The sequence below is a fragment of the Bacillus rossius genome, chromosome 1 (assembly GCF_032445375.1).
Source record: "Bacillus rossius redtenbacheri isolate Brsri chromosome 1, Brsri_v3, whole genome shotgun sequence".
Taxonomy (NCBI): Eukaryota; Metazoa; Arthropoda; class Insecta; order Phasmatodea; family Bacillidae; genus Bacillus; species Bacillus rossius.
In genome coordinates, this window is record NC_086330.1 from 100,715,856 (window position 1) to 100,734,819 (window position 18,964).

General features: G+C 40.4%; 2 protein-coding genes across 2 annotated transcripts in view; both read right to left on the minus strand.

The window, feature by feature from the left end:
• LOC134532665 (BTB/POZ domain-containing protein Tiwaz) overlaps positions 1 to 18,964 on the minus strand; it is a 435,728-nt gene that overhangs the window by 389,772 nt on the left and 26,992 nt on the right. The window lies entirely within an intron of this gene.
• LOC134529391 (uncharacterized) lies at positions 4,626 to 5,751 on the minus strand. The gene is made up of 2 exons (XM_063363411.1): positions 4,696 to 5,751; positions 4,626 to 4,659 (listed from the first exon to the last, which is right to left on the minus strand). The coding sequence occupies exon 1, from the start codon at positions 5,695 to 5,697 to the stop codon at positions 4,717 to 4,719; it is 981 nt and encodes a 326-aa protein (XP_063219481.1). The 5' UTR covers positions 5,698 to 5,751; the 3' UTR covers positions 4,626 to 4,659; positions 4,696 to 4,716.

The window sequence follows — 18,964 nt, forward strand, 5'->3', positions numbered from 1 at the left end:
GTCCAGGTGCGCGGCGGACCGCGGCGAGCAGGGGCGGGCGAGGGCTAGGCCGGGCGACGCCGCGTCCCACGAGCTGGTCGTGCCCGGCATGCTGTTCAGGAGCGCGCCCGCGCCGGGAGGGTCCTCCGAGGAGCTGTTCATATCCCGGGCGGTGCTGAGGAGCAGCCTGGCGTGCGAGGGGCAGGTCGGGGCAGGAGCGAGGTCGCGGTCGAGGCAAAAGAAGTCTCAGGCCGGTCAGAGGCACCACAAGGGACTGAGGAAGGCGTGTCAAGGCGTCCAGGGACACCAGGAGGTGTTCCAGAAGGCGTGTCAAGGCAACCAGGGACACCAGGAGATGTTCCAGAAGGCGTGTCAAGGCAACCAGGGACACCAGGAGATGTTCCAGAAGGCGTGTCAAGGCGTCCAGGGACACCAGGAGATGTTCCAAAAGGCGTGTCAAGGCAACCAGGGACACCAGCAGGTGTTCCAGAAGACGTGTGACCACGGACACCAGGAGGTGTTCCAGAAGACATATGACCAGGGAGACCAGAAGGGGCTCCCTAAGACATATCAAGGCGCCCAAGAACACCAGGAGGTGTTCCAGAAGGCGTTTGACCATGAACACCAGGAGGGGCTCCAAAAGACGTATCAAGATGCCCAAGGACACCAGGAGGTGTTCCAGAAGGCGTGTCAAGGCGTCCAGGGACACCAGGAGGTGTTCCAGAAGACGTGTGACCACGGACACCAGGAGGTGTTCCAGAAGACATATGACCAGGGAGACCAGAAGGGGCTCCCAAAGACATATCAAGGCGCCCAAGTACACCAGGAGGTGTTCCAGAAGGCGTTTGACCATGAACACCAGGAGGGACTCCAAAAGACGTATCAAGGTGCCCAAGGACACCAGGAGGTGTTCCAGAAGGCGTTTGACCATGGAAACCAGGAGGAGCTCCAAACGAAGTATCCAGGCGACCAAGGACACCAGGAGGTGTTCCAAAAGACTTATGACCAGGGACACCAGGAGGTGTTCCAAAAGACTTATGACCAGGGACACCAGGAGGTATTCCAAAAGACGTATGAACAGGGACACCAGGGGTTCCAGAAGACGTATGACCAGGGATATCAGGGGTTCCAGAAGACGTATGATAAGGGACACCAGGTGATCCAGAAGACGTGTGACCAGGGACATCAGGGGTTCCAGAAGACGTATGATAAGGGACACCAGGTGATCCAGAAGACGTATGACCAGGGACATCAGGGGTTTCAGAAGACTTATGATCAGGGACACCAGGTGATCCAGAAGACGTGTGACCAGGGACACCAGGAGGTGTTCCAGCACGACCAGGAACACCAGGAGTTCGCCGCGCCCCGGGCACCCCAGAGGACGTCGGCGTCTCGGCGGCTGTTCGAGGCGGACGCGGGCGGAGGGGAAGGGGACAGCGACACGCCGCGGCCCGCCAAGAAGATCCCGCGTCCGCCCAACGCCTTCATGCTGTTCGCCAACATGTGGCGCAAGCGCACGGCGCAGCAGTTCCCGCAGGCCACCAACAAAGAGGTGAGCGTGATGCTGGGCCGGCGCTGGAACGAGATGGGCGCCCAGGAGAAGCGCTGCTACTTCGAGCAGGCGCAGCTGGAGGACCGGCGCCACAAGCTGCGGTACCCGGGCTACGTGTACAGCCCGCAGGTGGCGCGCGCCAGGAAGAGGATGAGGCTGCAGGCCCGCGAGGCTCGTCGCAGCGGCGGACACGGCTCCCCGCCCAAGGTACGCAGGGCTGCCAAGTCCTCGCCCAGCCATGGCCAATGGGGAGGGGGGATTTTCAAACACTTGTGGGGGAATAAATCTAAAAGTGTTAATCATTTAACATTAATTGCCCCGAACGTGCAATATATCGCTTAATATTTGCATTAAAACACGAGTTTGATAAACTTAATTTAAATTATTTCGTGGGTTATGACCCCTGGATCACCTTGCTGGACACTATCAAATTCAATGTCCTAATTTCATATTTTGAAAGGGGAGGCGGAGAATGCGCCACCATAATTTTGGAAGGGGGGGGGGGGGGGTAATGGGCACCCCTGAGTGCTGCCGACACCCATCAATAATTGCATTGGTGCATACAATTTAACACGAGTTAAATAAACGCTAGATACTAGACTCTACCAAATAATTAACACTACTTCTATACAGTCACGAGATAAACCACACATCAAGTAATTTAAATATTACAAACGTCTGCAAACCACTTAATAATAAAAATTCTAGTAAACGTTAGTAATATATTTATTTTTAAATAATAGACGAACTATTAAACCTTTATATTACAAGAGATACACGAGCGATATTTATCGTACAAAAGGCTGATTTTGAGACATAGTCAAGTTTCTCTATTTTCCTAATAAATACGTAACGCTCCGTAGTTCCGTAAATCAACGTTAATACAATTAATAATTACGGATATACGTAAACTTGGCAGCACTGAGTTAAGCATGCTGTGACAATTCAGTTCGCAGTATTGAAACATCCAACACATTCTTTGAATAATTACTGCAGTAAGAATGATAAATTAAAATATTTTTTGTGGACATACACCAATACTATTTTGCACCGTATTTCATATACAAAACCCTAAAAACGAACAAAAAAATATGAATACACAAACACAAAGAAAACAAGTCAAAATCAGCAAATTTCTAATGTTGAATTAAAAGACAACACAGACAATTTTGTGGAAGGAATAAGTCACAACCATATCACAGCACAGTCGAAACAGTTGCAACATAAACAGTAAATACAGAAAAACAATAACTATGGATAACACAGAGACAGACAAAGGAATCCAACTGATAATCTGGACAAAACCCCGACAATACAACGACGCATATGCGAACCCAACGATGAAATTAAACAGGTATTCTGACAACACAACGACGACAGTACAGGCGAACAGAGACGGAATTTTCTGTACAGTTTTTGCATTTAACATTTGACGTCGGCTGATTTTGGCTTGTTTCCTGTGAGTTTGTGTGTTCGTATTTCTTTGTATGTTCTTCGGATTTCCCCGATGACAGGGAAAGACTAGTAATGACATAAGTCCGAAATAATGAATTAAATCACCCAAAACATTGCGGAAATGGTGCTCGAGCACGCCTGATGATGTCTAATAAGAATGAACTAGAATTCTCGTCGCTAAGCACAGTCTATTCTATAGAATAAGGTGCTCTAAAACGTTTCCCTCACTGCACAAACTACACATTTTGGTCAATGTTTTGGGTGTTCGGGAAAAAATTGCCCGGACCATCAGCTCGATAGAAATAATGTGATTGATTCAGTACTCGCCAGTGATGTGTAACATCTAACCTCGGTAACGGGCAAATTTATTATGTTCTCATGTTGCAAACACACTTGTTATACGAAACTCGGACATGAAATTCAACGCAGAATTCTTTTAAGTAAAGCCGAGCGTAGTAATAATACGCAAAATGTGTTTTCAACTACAGTTCTTGACGCGAATCACACGTAGTTTCCGCACACACCACTAGAATTCGCTGCCGGAGCAGCTACGTTGATTATCGAATCATTTGATTTACAGACCGAAATTTCAAACTATATAATTAAACGGTTTGATAAAAGCTAAAAAAAAAAAGACTTGAAAACAAAATCCTAAACGTCGTCTTTGGATCTGATTTTCAACAAGAAATTGTGTTTAAATAATACCATCTTGTTAAAGAACAATAAAGTTTCCCTTCGGCTTTGTGAACTTTTATTCGCTCAATTATCCACAGATGGCAGCACCGTGGGTTACACATTTCCTATCGATGCGATTTACTTTCCATTTACGAAATTACTTCTAACAAATGCAGCATATTGCGAGCTAAGTTGTAAAACATCAAAAACCCTTTAAAGTGTGTTTGTCTTAAAAATTAATATAATATGAATGAGACGTATAGCTACAAATTGCTAAGCCAACCGGTTTATTTGGACATACTATAGATAAAGCCATGACAGGGGTTTTCAAAAGTGTGCAACTAACTACGAGATAACTCTATCTAGGTGGTCCAAAACAATTTTTAGGCTCTGACCGAATTACTACGTTTACTTATTCTAAATTCAGTCGAAAAATGCCCACCCAGAACGTCGGTTATTTTCTTCGGACGTCACATGAAAATTAATTTCGCCCACTGAATATTTAGAATTTACACATCTTATTCCAAGATTCTATTCTATTTTTTAATTTTTTGCGGATACCGTTGTCCAGTGCTTCACAACTGAATCGATCCATGCAAAAAGGTCTTTAGTCCTAAATAAGTGTTTTTGAGAAAAACACAAAAAACTGTCTGCGCCAGAAGATTTTAATAATATAATAACACCTTTTTTTAATATGGTACCTAACAATTTCACCACTCATATGAATTATCTATATTACTGTTCTTGTATATAGTTTGTCGAAAAAAAATTATAAAATATGTTGGACTGAAGCCATTTTTGCATGGAAAAGTATTTTATTAAACACTCTTTTATATTTTATTGTTATTTTAGTATATATATTATTTTAATTGTTTCTTATCCAACAAAATGGTAGAAAAGAAGATACAATATGTTATATTTTACTACATATTAGTTTATTTACTCATGTACAGTATGTCAAAAATTAAATTATATACAGTTAGTTAATCATCTTGTACCTACAAATCAATGTTCTCCAGTTAATCATCTTGTACCTACAAATCAATGTTCTCCAGTTAATCATCTTGTACTTCCAAATCAATGTTTTCAGCTGTTGGCCAGTTAGAAATATCAATGTAAAATTGTTTATGCTCCTCGGGAATATAGGGCAGAAGTTTTCGTATGTCATCTAGTTTCTTTTTTTTAATGGGGACCTTCCCTTCTGGATAAGCAATGCATGGTGGAAATTCGGGGTTCGTCATTGCTTGCCGCAAACAAAAAGTATGTAGTACCATACCATTGATAAATTTTCGTGCAACAATTGTTCCAGGCATTTCTTGACTAAAAGAAAAATGCATGAAGGAACTTATGCCAAACTGTTGCTTATCATCTTTCGGAACTGATCTCGGGCGCGTTTCTTCTGAAACGACAGACTTTTTGTAATATTGAGGCCACCAATTTTTGTAATCGAATATGTGTTCCGATTTCACATGTGTCACCATAAACTTATTATTATTACTGCTCTTGATTACTAATTCAGTGATTTCTCTTAAGGAATATAAACGGTCATGTTTCCTCAGCTGTCTTTTAATCATTGAAAAATCTCGGTCACAGGGGAGAAACGAATGACCCCTGATGGGGAAGAACTGTTCTATTTTATTAAATCGACCAGTTTGTGTTAAAGCCAATAACAAACGTGCCAGTGAGTGGTTTTTGTTTTGGCCAGAACAGTTGTCAGAGAAAATCCTTATCTCCTTAATTTCTGGAGGAACCGTGTTCAAATAATCCGTTAAAAGTGAGCACACTTCATTTGGGCCTTTGTTGGCAGTACCCTCATGATAAAGGTATAACATAGCACTATGTTCCTTTATGTTATGTATGCAGCAAACATTGACTGTTAACTGCCTCATATAGAAAGTCTCTTGAACTGGGATTCGTGGCAATTGAATATTTTGCATATAATCCATACAGATGGACAGAACGTGTGGTTCAGTTTTGCAGTCTCGTTCTTTTTTAAGTTCATTATAAAACTTCTTTGCCCTCCTTCTGTGAATCATTAGTTCCGCTGCCGCACACCTCTTGGCTGCTTCATTTATGTGAGGGCTTTTAATTTTAAGTTCTAACTCCTCACAAGTACAGCAGCAATCAACCTGGGGTCTGCCAAATGATAGAGAAAAGTTTTCATTGAAAAACTTAATGAAAAACTGATAACTGCAGTTAATCTCAGGATTTTTATCTTTGAATAGATTATACATGGACTTTACAGACAGTCTGGCATCGAGATATGATTTTGTTTTACCAGTGTATTTTGTGCATTTAACTGGAAAGCTAAGAATGTGGTTTCTGATTTTTTCCCGAACTTCAGGTGGAAGTGTGTTAGCACTTGATGTTTTCCCTCTTTCATCAACGGGACTTTTGCCCAATAAAGCAAGTTTTCTAATCCTCTTCACTCGTTTATCAGTAATAGCAAACAATGATAAGAAAGCTTTGTAACATACCTCTCTCTTTACATGGCCTATAATAACATAGTATTTGTAAACTTTGTCAACAATTCTTGCCCCCTCTTTCTTCCGAGGTTGACGGCGATCAACATCATGTATATCAATCAGAGATTGAATAAATGTGTCTTGTTGATTTTTTGTAGGCAAATCATGCAAACGTCTTAGCACATCAATAGCTTCATCATCTGAGATCTTCTCAAAACACTTAATTCTCTGACATCTGAAAACAAAACGATAAATATTTTTGTGATTGTTGGAAAATAAAGGAAATATATATATAGTGCATTGAGAGATTTAGGCCTACTAAAACTAATTCTCTTGATATCAGAAATACATAAGTAAGTGCCTAATATTGTAATGTATATAACAAATACAAGCTTTAGATAACATTGGTAGTTATAGACCTACCTGCATGGAGGTCCTGTTGTTCTGGCTGGAATAAAATTGCCTTTGGAGGTTAGGTATTCCTCCCCTTTACATCTTGCAGTTTTTCTTATATTTCTTTTCCAAGAAGATGGTGTACTTTTCCTCTTTATACCTCTTTCTTCTACATTGTCTGTGCCTTCACTTTCTGATGACATTATTTAACAATATCTTTGTATAAAACTTACTAATTTACCATCATTTAACAAACAAACTGCATATTCAACATTCTTTTGTTATAAACATTATGAATAACAGGTTAGGAAACATAATGTCACAGAATATTTCAATAGTGCGCCGCTACAACAAAAATTCCCAAACTTTATTCCATGCAAAAGGGGCTTCAGTCCAGGACTGAAGCCCTTGCTGCATGGAACAGTGAAATTAACAGTCTGTTACTACGGTAACAGTGCATTGGACTGAAGTCTTTTTGGCGTAGAAATGTGTATCTACCTTCTTAGGTAATGTTGCATATTCAAACTGGAATTGCGGAAAAAATGGACTGAAGCCATTTTTGCATGGACCAATTCAACTATAAATTGGTCAACTCCAAACAAACAATTAGCAAGAAACAATTTAATTATGAGCAAAACAAAAATAAAAAACAGTAGATGTTAAACACGTCACATCCCTTTATCTAGACAACCAGTCGAATATTTCTTGGTTACTATACCCGAAAAAACTATTTGTAGCGTTAACGGAGCCCAGCTATGAATGTTTTCAATTTGGCCCAAAGACTCGTTTATATGTTACATTGTTACCATATACAGAGTAAGTTAAAATTTGACCGAAAAATTTCTGCTGCAAGTACATAAAATTTACAAACGCAAAGCTTGTGTCAAATTTGTTATACATACACTGTTACAGTAAAACCCTGCAAAGAAGTTTCTCTAGATACTTATTAAAATGGTACATTTGTGTGTAATTATTAGTCAAGTGCTAAAATGTTTTAAGCTTATTATGCAGGAAAACTTCTTAAGGGAGATTTTCTTACGGGTGTTTAACTGTGTCAAAATAAAATAAAAATACTTACACGTAATTGACGCGGAGCACACCCCAAGCCTCGTCGTTTCGTCGTAAAGTGATTTAAGTTCGCGGCATAAATTGCCGTTACAGCACGCTTCACGGCTACAAAGCCTCGCGTCAGTTTTATGCGCTGCGCGTAATCGTGGGTGTTACACGCGCATGCAAATGCTTGCGGTGCCTATAGTGACGTAGCGTTTAGCCTGCGTTCTCTCCTGCAAACTAAGCAGTAACCAAATTGTTTTCAATTTTACATCGTGCAAATCTTGAATTCAAATAAATGGGGAAAAAAATTAAGATAAAAAAGTAATTTTGCTTTGTAGAATTTTTGAATTTTTTGATAGAAACGAAAAAAAGAGATAAAAGAAAAGAGAAAATAGAAAAAGGAGAGGGGAAAATTTGAAGAATAAATTAAACATATTTTGATACATATTTATCATGTTATTGACATATTTCTCATTTTTCTATATTGTTCTCATTTTCTGTAAAGCTGAGAAAAAAAATACACCTACCTGAGAATTCACGCAAATATTCTACATTTAATAACGATCTAGCCTAGTGATACATATACACATATATACACACACTCTAAATTCTAAAGGCCACCCCTTTAAGTTTTGAATAAACTTGTGCAAAAAATTACTAAGAGACCTGCAAAAAAGCGTTAGTATCTGGCACTGGGCTTGACTCCACCCACTTCTACACAAACAGGCCAATGTCTTGCGTTCATTGGCTATTGTCAGATTTAACCTCCTACCCGGATTACATGCATATGGTTGGATCATATAGATTTTGGTATTTTCTATTTTGTTCCTTCTCCTTCGGGGCGTGTTGAACTATGCAATGACCCAATGAAAATCCTAATAAAACGAACAATGTAGTAAGTACACTTCAGCCTATCTCCAAAAAATACTGTGAATATGGCAATCTCAGACAACTGAATAAAGAGTTCAATTGGCACACAGAAATTCAGACATTCTCAAATCATTAGATCCCCCCCCCCTAACCAACGGGACTAACTCACGTCCCCCCAATTTGGGGACCACTGTTCTAGTTCGAATAAGTTTGGGGCAGTTAAAAAAAAATATTCAAAGAGTGCGTGGCTGCTACGCACGTTAAAAGTGAAACTTCACAGACTGTTTTTAATTCTACGTCAGCTCACTAACGGCACTGCAGTTAGCGCTGTTGCTGCCATCTGTTCGTTTATTTCCGGCAAGTAACTTGATAGTTAAAATTTATACGTTTTAAATGTTATGTAAACCTGGAAATTCAGTTTGCAGTGGTTTCCAAGAGAACACGGAACAATTTGTGCAATGCGCAAATGGCAACGCACCGCCCAGTTGCTCGGTGTCGCCATGGCAGTGTGATCAGAACAAACATGGCGCCAGAAAGCAACGCGGTTACACCTCTCTCTCTTCCTGCTATTGGCGGTAGTGATGCGGGAAGATAAGTGCTTTAGGCGCGGTGTCGCCTCTAAGCGTGGGGCAGTTTTCTAGTCGTGCGTAGGACAACTATGAGATTTCAGCGGTAACCATAACATTAATTATGTGCAATGCGAGGCCCTTGGGTGTTTTCAAGAATCTCTGCAAAGTTGATTTCATACCTACCTAACAACCATTCTGAAAACACGTGTTAGAGCCATTTTCACTCTCCTCCGAATACAGTTTAAAAGTACAGATACAGGCAGGGGCGCAAAAACTAAATTTCCAAAGAGGGGGGGGGGCAATATACCTTTTTATAAAGAATCATCGATCCTCCCTATTGAAGCGGGGATCCTCCCCCGGGAAAAATTTGTATTTCAAGGTGGAAAATGGTGCTATTTAAGCAGTTTTATCATCTAAGAATTGATTACACAGCACGTTCTTTGCCCCCGCTTGCCCCCACTTCAAGGTTTCAGAGGAAGGAGGGGGGGGGGCAAGATATCCATCCCTGCGCCCCTGGACACAGGAGCAGGACTGAGCGCACTGTGGTCGGCGCAGGAGGCGGCGGCGGGCGGGCGGCAGCTGCTGCAGCGGCAGATGTCGGCGCGCCTGGGGGCCGCCGCCGCCGCCTTCGCCGGAGACCTGGAGGACGCCGAGTTCTTCCTGGACGACGGCTGCGAGTGGGCGGCGCTGGACGGCGCGGAGGCGGGCGGCGGCCAGGGCGACATCATCATCTTCGACGACATGGAGACGGCGCGCGAGTTCCTGGGCGTGGGCCGCGCCGCCCCCGCGGGGGGCCTCTGCCCCGACGAGCTGACCCGCCAGGTGCGGGCGGCGCTCTCGCCCCGTCGTCCCGCCAGCCGCCAATAAACTACCTCTTGCTATCAACCCCGCCGCTCTGCGTTTCATTTCCTGCCTGCCAGTCGCTAACACACAGTTCGTGATACCCACACGAAGAATATTACAAATATGTACAACCCTCTGCTATGGTAGGCCCATGAGAAATATCGCTTAAGAAACTATACTCGATATTTTTTTCGCACTTGCGAAAATTGACGTTTAATTATATATATATATATATATATATATATATATATATATATATATATATAAAATTACATAGAAGAAAAAATTTTAAACCTTTGAAAGGATGATCGATTATTCGACAATTGGACTTAATTTCTAGGTACTGGGCAACACAAAGCGTAAATGCCCGGGTATGAATCCGAATCCAGTATTACTGCGAACAATTTTTTTTATTGGAGCAATGCAGAGAATTTAATATAATTTTACATGATTATTTCAATTCCCTTTTAACAAAACATTACATTGTACAGCCGCAACGACCCAAGTGCGTAAGGTGTCTGCTTGCTGTAATGTTCTCAACGATGCGGCTGTGATCTAGACTGCATGTGTTCTTGACCAGTCACAAGTACTAAAGCTTGGCTTCTGGCTTGAGGCCACGTTCTCGGAACTGAAGATGTGCCCGACGTTTCGGCGTGCCTTTGTTGTAGCCATCATCAAGGACCCTTGATAGAGAAAAAACGCGTGAAGACAGAATGAGAACATCATAGCCAATTAACTACGCAGGTTTACAGACAGATTATTTAAAAAGGATTACTGTAATCCTTAGTGGGCTGCAATAAAGTATTTACTCGAAACGATAGCCCGACATGCCTCAGAAGCATCAGGAATTGTGTTTCCAAGTAGTCCATTAATGCAGCTTTGCACTCGTGTTTCTGAAAGCATGTCTTTTATGCAAACTTGGCATGTGTGTTCATGCATTTAATAAAATTTACATTTTATTTTGCAATGAAATCATAAAACAATTTTTTCTTAATACAAAGTATTAGAAAAATTAAATAAAAATAAAAATATAGCTAAAATGTTAATTTTTTTTAAGTTAGTTAAATTTCTCCGCGTAAAAGTTGGAATTCTAAAAGTCTAATATTCACTGATATTTTAGTGCAACAGACAAAATTCTTTTAAAATTTAATTATAAAGAAACCTTACGCATATAAAAATATATTATGGTTATACTAGACTCCCTCCTTCACTAAAACCTCCCTTCGGCCCTGCAAGAAGTGTATTTAACGGTTGTGACGTATTTAAACCAATTAATCGTGAAGTTAGTAGAATAAGATGGTAAGCGCGTGTTACTAAAATATAATATTTTATCATATAACTACATAATAAGGTAAATATTACGGTTTCTGTATCGGCGGAGAAGTCAGAAAGTGCTGAGTATTCTCCTTTTGAAATATGATTAGTACTTCATGACTTCTGGACACAGGAACCGTTCGTTATCTTCGCTTTGGTTATAAGAAAAAAAAATCAGAAATCGAACAAATGTCTTGTGCTGAGAAACACGTGTAGTGTAATGGTAGAAAGGGTGAAGGCCAAAATTTCAAATGTTCTTGAGACGCCAAATAAAACCTACAATTTTTTTTTCAGTATCGGTACTTAATTTTATTTACCTAATACAGTTTTATGTGATTGACATATTGAATTAATGTATAAAACAGAAACCTTTTTTTGTGTCGTCTGCTGAAAATCTATTGAACTCTGTTTTTTGTAACATCCCAGATTGATAACTGATACACACTTAATTCTGTCTTATTAGTCATTAAAGAGAAGTGTTTACAAGTATGTACTTGCATCTGTACATTTTTCTCGCCAATGACAACCACATGTTTGGCTCGCGCTAGGAAGACCGTCGAGTGACCTGGCGCCCAGCAGAATGGCTGCAAGGTCAACAAGTGGATTAAGGGGGGATTAGGCCTCACCATCTTGCAATTTCCAATATTTTGATACCGCTTGCAAATTTTTATTTTCCGGCCGAACGTTTTTGGTTTGACATGACATAGGATTCAACTTTGGCTACTTGTTGAAGTCTGCACTTGAGAACTGGTGTGGTTGTCATGACAGTTGCAGTCGCCCGCGTGAAATAATAAGTAGTTTCTTCACGGCGCTTACAGACTAGAGCCTGTGGTTGCAACAAGGTTTCAAGGTCTTGTGCCTTTGACATGCCAATAATTATAATTGTAGCAAAAAGATGGAAGAATCCAAGATGGCGGAGCCTAATCCCCACTTAACCGAGCGAATCTTCGTCCTTGCAGCTCTCACGAGATTGCTTTGAAAGCGATCTGTGACATTTCACGCGTTTCCGTTGCAACAGAGCAATGAATAGGTGTATCGCTTCAGAGTTTGTAGTCAACGCTTACTACTTATTTCCACACGCAAAGGGGCCCCGAGATTTTGCGCGTGTGTTTTAACCGCCACAAGCCATCTCTGGATAGGGTGCTTGTATGTTGTATACTGCCCATACTGCCCATATGTGTGCCAGTGTGTGTGCAATAAGCGGGAAACACTATAATATGCAAACAAAAAACGTTATCACGGTGTCTAGGGATTCAATGCTGGCATGCTAAATATGTTTAAAAGAGTTGTATTGTTTTCGTATGTGAGGTTGAACTCCGTCTGCGATAGTGCCTTGGAGTGTGGCGTAAAAAAATTACTTTCGGAGTAGCTAACAGGATTTCCGACTCGACATTATTAAAACCGAAATTTATTTTGATTGTTTCCAATTGAAATATTAAATGTTTGTTCAGTGAAAAATAACAACTTATTCTTTAGAAATCAAGGAAAATTTAGTGAATAATATCAGTGGGTTTTGGTGGATATTGTGGTAAAAAAGAAGAATATTTAAAAATATTTTTATAAATTATTTAGAATGAAATAATTCCAACTAAATGATAACTGAGGTTTTTTTTTCATCTCTTTTACTGAAATGTTAAATGTGATGTTAGTAAAATGTTCCCTGGTTTCAAAATTTTGGCAGGGTTTATGCCATGTAGGATTATTGCATTTTTTTTATAGCGACCTCCGTATAAGAATTGCATTTTGTTTCTCTACCAAATTGTGTCACCTAAATGATTACATTTTACATTTCATCAGCAATTTATAAAACGTTAGGAAAAATTTAGTAATATTTTTTTTCTTCTTTATTTATTATCTCATGGTTTCCACAACTGAAAATTTCTAAAAATTCCCATCCAAAGATACACGAAGTCACTGCATTGCTTGAAAAACGAATTACTGACAGTAAGTAGCCTACTTCTAAAATTGTCTCCAACGACAAATATTAGTTTATGGACACCGCACGTCTAGAACTGAATAAATTTCTCGATTCTCTTCGTAATCCTGCCCCAACATAAATCAATTTCATCTTGAAAATTAAATAAGTGAGGCTTTAAAGCTAAGTACATTTAATCCTGCTTGGTAACTAAAAAAAAATAAACTTTCAAATAGTTAAATCAGTATTTTATCGTTTCAAAACTTCCATCTACGAGGGGATTAATTAAAGGTGTTTAACGTTCATTGGTGTTTTTTTTTTCTCGCCATATAACTGTGACTTAATGGCTCAAAATCCACTTAAAGTTCTTTAACAGAAAAACAACAAAAACAGGTTTCTTTTAAAACCTACATGTGGCAGTTTTAGACAGTTTAAAACACACTCGTCTCGTTAGTCATCGTTAAAGCTGCGGGACCGGGCAACTTGATAGAGCACTGCTTCAAACTGGCGGCTTGCCGCGGCCGCCTCGCGCGGACTGCGCGGAGTGATTTCGGACCGACATTAATGGACTGTTCCGCTCGGCCGGGCCCCGCGCCGGTGTTCCCACACACGCCACGGATTTCGGTGTCCTACCCTTTGCCGGAACTGTTGCCCAAACTCCGCGCATGCGCAGATTCACTTTTTCGTTTATTTCATCCAGATGGCAGCCTGGCGCCATTAACTCGTATATAGTCACTTTTGTGATCATCGGGGGACGTACCAAGCGCGTTGGTGTGCCGAATGAAACTTTATATTAGCGAAACCTTTCCTGGAATACATTCATTAATGGTCACAAAATAAAATCGCAACTTATAAAGTACTTGAGGAAATTAGTTGTATTTTCGTGCGATGGTGCTGCTATCTATATAGTATTTTTACAGTAACATTTGTATCGATGGATACGAAACGTCCGCTAGAATGCGTTGAAACCAGTTTCTAGCCAAGCGCAGGGCACCGTTTTATTGAAACTGTTGCCGATTTGTTTCCTTGCTGGGATTATGTTTGGACACGTTCTGAAATACGGCCCTTGAGTTAGTTCACGGTTGCATCCCAACACGGCAGTGCTTGACCAAACGTCTTGCAATACCGCCCGCCCTAACAGTCGGATCAAGCCATTAAATATAGGTATAGGCTACTGCACGCCGAGTTAGAGTTCCCAAGGCTGTTTGTTATCTATGCATTTTGAAGTGAATTTATTTAAGATTAAGCACTGATCGTCTGGATGGTGTTTAAATGGATGGATTTAAACAACTACTGCAAAATTTGTCACTGTCTTAAAATGTTTTCAAATGAAAAATTTTCAGGTTATCTACAGATACCTGGTGAATCAATTTCAAAATTATTTCTCAGAACCTATTTATAGAATTTTCTTACTTCAGTTTTATGTCACGGTGTAATTTTGTAGTGCAATAAGCAAATTTAAACTTAATACGAAGTAAATGTACCTTTCGCAGGAACGTGCCGGTATATACATCAGAAAGTTAAAACCATTTAGAACCATTGTGTTTAAGTTTACGCCAAATACTACACTGCAAAATAGTTTGCACTAACTCCCATACAGTAGAATTAAATAATTTAAAAACCTACACAGGTTTGAAAACCACTTCAAATTTATAAAGTTAAAACTATTTCGGAATATATTATTACATGCGTGATAAGGCCGCGACGCGTCTTCCAGCGAGTCTGGCCTGGCGGCCCCGCACGGGCGCTGACGTCACGCATGCCACGCGTGCCCGACCGGATCACAACATCCCCCTCCGCTCCCCGCCCCGCATCGGACAATCGGCCTGGCAATCCTGTGGGGTTCCTAAGGCCGCCTCACGGAGTGGCGCGAATAAACGGCCGCCTTTCTGGACGTTTCGGGCGTCGGGTCGGCCCGGGATGACCGACACGTCACAGCCGCTCTCGTCCCTTCGAGAATGAAGCCATGGGGGTACAAGCGACGACGCCGACCTCCGCGGTAGTTCCGAGAGTTCGGAGAGTTCCGCGAGTGAAGGGAAGTGCGACAGCGGCGAAGAGGGTATGAGAGACCCACCTGAGAGTGGAGCGACGCGGCGCGACGCGGAGCAACGGGATCGAGAGAGTGTGACTGAGTGGCGCGGGAATGTGTGTGTGGACAGACGCGGGGTAAGGGGCGAACTGTGGAACTTGACAGATATTGAGTGACTTGCAACTAAACATTTTTAAGTGCGAGTATCGGACATTTAAGTGCTGGTGTTCGGACACTTTTAAGGTCAATCTTTTATTCATAATAAAAATATTATTAATTAATAAAACAGTAATAAAACTTAATTGGGCTATCCCTAACGAAACCAGTTCTCTCCAAATAATATTCGTAACAACATATCAAAGTAATCATCCAACGACAGTGGTTGTAGAAATTGGTTCAATCGATCATGATCCAGATACTCAGTGGTTCATCTTAAATACATGATCTATTATTTATAAAAATTCATGTTGCTGCACTCCAGTTTTAAAGGTGAAGCACTTAAGACCTCAAGACGTATATACATGTTTAAAAATTATTATTTTTTTTGTAAAAACCTGCTGCTGATATTTTCTGGTCGAATACTGACTCATTATTAATAAAACATTTTAAATAATTCAATATAACTAGCCAATAATATTAGTGGGTGTTTTTAGATGTGTGTTACCCACGTCGAGCTCGGTGTTAAATTAAATATCAATTGCATTTCAAACATGCGCGCGGCCCAAACAGCTTAACATAAAATAATTTTCACAGCAGAAAAAAAGAAAGTAATGAATTCATAGATATTATGTTTCTTATCTATTCAATCGCCCTTCTTTTCGCCTCTTATTTTTAACAAAAGTAAAGTGTCCAAGTGTCCACTACAGTTATTGATTTTACCACGGAAAAGCATAAACCGGTAAATGTCAATAGAAATTAATTTGAAGTTAGCTACGATGAATTCCAGTTTTCAAGATCAACCAAGCTGGAAACCTGTTCTTGCCGTGAAAAAAAAAAATTGTGGAAATAAAATATTCCTGACATACAACTGCTTCATTAAAACTCCATGAGAGGTAAAGTCCTGAATAACTATCAGCGTGCGTCGTCACTTCAAATATGTTTTTTTAATACATATGGCATTAAGTTTTGCGAAAAAATAAGCATCATATAAATAATAATGTAACTTAACTGGTTCTACTTACGCAAGGAAGGCATTTCAAACTGTTGACTGACAGAAACAAGATGTTAATTAAAACACATCAAACTTAGTTTCCTGAAGTTTCTTGAATCCTTCAGGTATTTTATAAGTTCTTGTTAACTAAAACTGTTTAATATTTATACAGAAGAAAATATACATTTTTGCACTACTACCTAACACAGCCACTGTTACAACGTACTAAGGGATACTTCAATGTCGTGACAAGACTGTTGACTCATTATTTAAAACATTCCTGCAATGGGGAAGATTTACTTAAAACAACTTCTTGCCATGGCTGATTTACACAGAATGTCACTAATTACACAGCAGGCACACTGCGATGTTTATTACATCATGTTCCCGCGTGAAGTGGCGTAACTAGAATCCCATTGTTCTTGCAGCTGCGGGTGTTAAGTCGGGGGGCTCTGATGACGCGACACATCTGAAGGCTACGAGACCTGTCCATGCGTCAAACCCAGAGGTATACAAGGCGAGGACCGACCTGCGAAGAGCAGTGAAGTGAAGAAGGTGAGTGACTCCTTGGCGAGCGATAGCGGGAGACGAGTAATGGGCTTCGTATGAAAATATGGGAGCATCGGGGACGATGTTGCGGCGCGGAGGACGAGAGAGTAGCGCGAGGCAGTGTGTTGGGACCGAGGTTCGTGGCAAGAGCGAGCCACTGTCGACCCGAGCTCCAGTGGGGGGAGTAAATAGTGGACTCATTGAAATGCGATTATTTTGTGGTCAGATATTCAGATTATTTTAATTTAGAAAAATTATAATTATTAAATTTAAAAAAAATCGAGTTAGTTAATTTGGGCTATCCTTTCTGGACTGTATTTCCCACATGTAGCTACTATCATCACACTCCAAGACATCACAGATGGAACTCAGTTTGAGATAGAGTTTCAAGCCCTGGTCCAACACAGGACTCATAAAGAAGAAACCGACAGGTGGAACGCCCTCCATTAAGACCTCGTTGCACTGGTGCTGAGGACGAATGCCGAGTGGGGATGAGCAGGTGAGTAGCACGGGTGCCTGTTGGCCGCCCGCCAGAGCGGACGGGTGACTGCGAGTGAAGGGGCTCGGTACACTCGCCACACTCGCGACCAGTGGAGTCAACCAGTCGCCTCGTCTGAAAGGGGGTCTAGCGATAAACTCCGAGCGAACTAAAAACGTCGGAAGCACAGCAACGCGGCCTGTGCCAAGGTCTATAGCCGGAATCCACCCGGAAAATATGAAGGCAAGCGGCTCGGTTGTTGCAGGACTACAGAACATGCCTAAACATAGAAGCTGGATCGAACACATTTTACTGTATCACAGTAACTTTGGGTAAACATGCGTTCTCACTTAAATAATGACCTATACAAAAAATATCTAGTTATGTTTTTACGAGAAAAAAAATATTTAGTAAGCATCAAATATGTTTCCAAAAATATTTAACAAAAATATTTAATTCAAAGCTGTTTTTAAAAGAAAAAAGTTTTAAAATTAGATATATTCATTGAACTCGTATCCTAAATATATAACAAATATTTCCACTTCAATTTAATGGTTATATAAACTTATTGCTAAATGCTATAAAGTCTACTGTGATCTACTGACCATTTCTGAGTATTAATACCACAAATCCAAAACGTGGTATTACGAACACACTTGACAAAAGAAAAAGTATGCATGTTACTTTTACTAGTTGCATCGTACTAATATAAAAACGTGAAAAATGACAGCACCGACAAACACAATAGGCTGACCAAACGACGAGACAGAAGCATCAATAACAGTAAATACAGAAAGAAAAAAAAAATAAACTCCGGACAATACAGCGACGCACAGGCGAACCCTGCGATGAATATAAACCGATAATCTGGACGCTGGACGATAGCAAGGACATCTGCGCTGTCTTTTTTTTTTTTGACAGAAGAAATTCTTTCCCGGAATTCTCCGTGTTGTCCAAACATTTAGCTTTTGCAATCAGCTGATACATACTGGCTTTTTCTCCGTGTGTTATTTTGCTCATCTTTGCTGTTCATTCCATCAGCGGTGGTTCATATCCCCCCTCCCCCAAACATATTTTTATAATAATCCCTCTAGAACTGAAACGAAAACTAGAAATATAATAAAAAATTAATCTACTTAAGGCCGTTCCTGACCTTTGAAGAAGGTTCAATTTATTTGTAAAAATATATTTTGCATTTGCTAATTTGCTAGTGTGCCGTCCTTTTTTTTTTACTTAGTATGTATTCTGAAAATTTGTATAATTATTTTTAGATGTCAGAAATGTATTAAAATATAATTTAAAATGTCTATATATATATATATATATCTTTTTTTTAATTCTTACTCCTTCTTTAACTGGAAGGTATCCATTCCACCCTAACCTCTTATGTATTTCCCTTATGTATTAGCAGCAGGATCCACCACTGAAATTCCTGAGGATTTTTTTGAAGTGAAACTTCTAATGCGACTTCCAACAAGTTTGCGTTAAACGTTTAACGCTCCTGGGGAGGGGGAATAAAAAGAGAGAGAGCGAGAGTGAATGCTATTGTAAGGAACTAAGTAGAGAGTAAGAAAAAAATAAAGATCCTGACAGTTTGTAGTGTCGCCATATTTGTTTCAATTTTCAATACCCTTTTTGTATATTACAATTTAAATTGCAGAAAAAAAAATCATGT

Coding starts and splice junctions, on each gene's coding strand:
- LOC134529391 (XM_063363411.1), bottom strand. CDS start 5,697: ATGATTCACAGAAGGAGGGCAAAGAAGTTTTATAATGAACTTAAAAAA.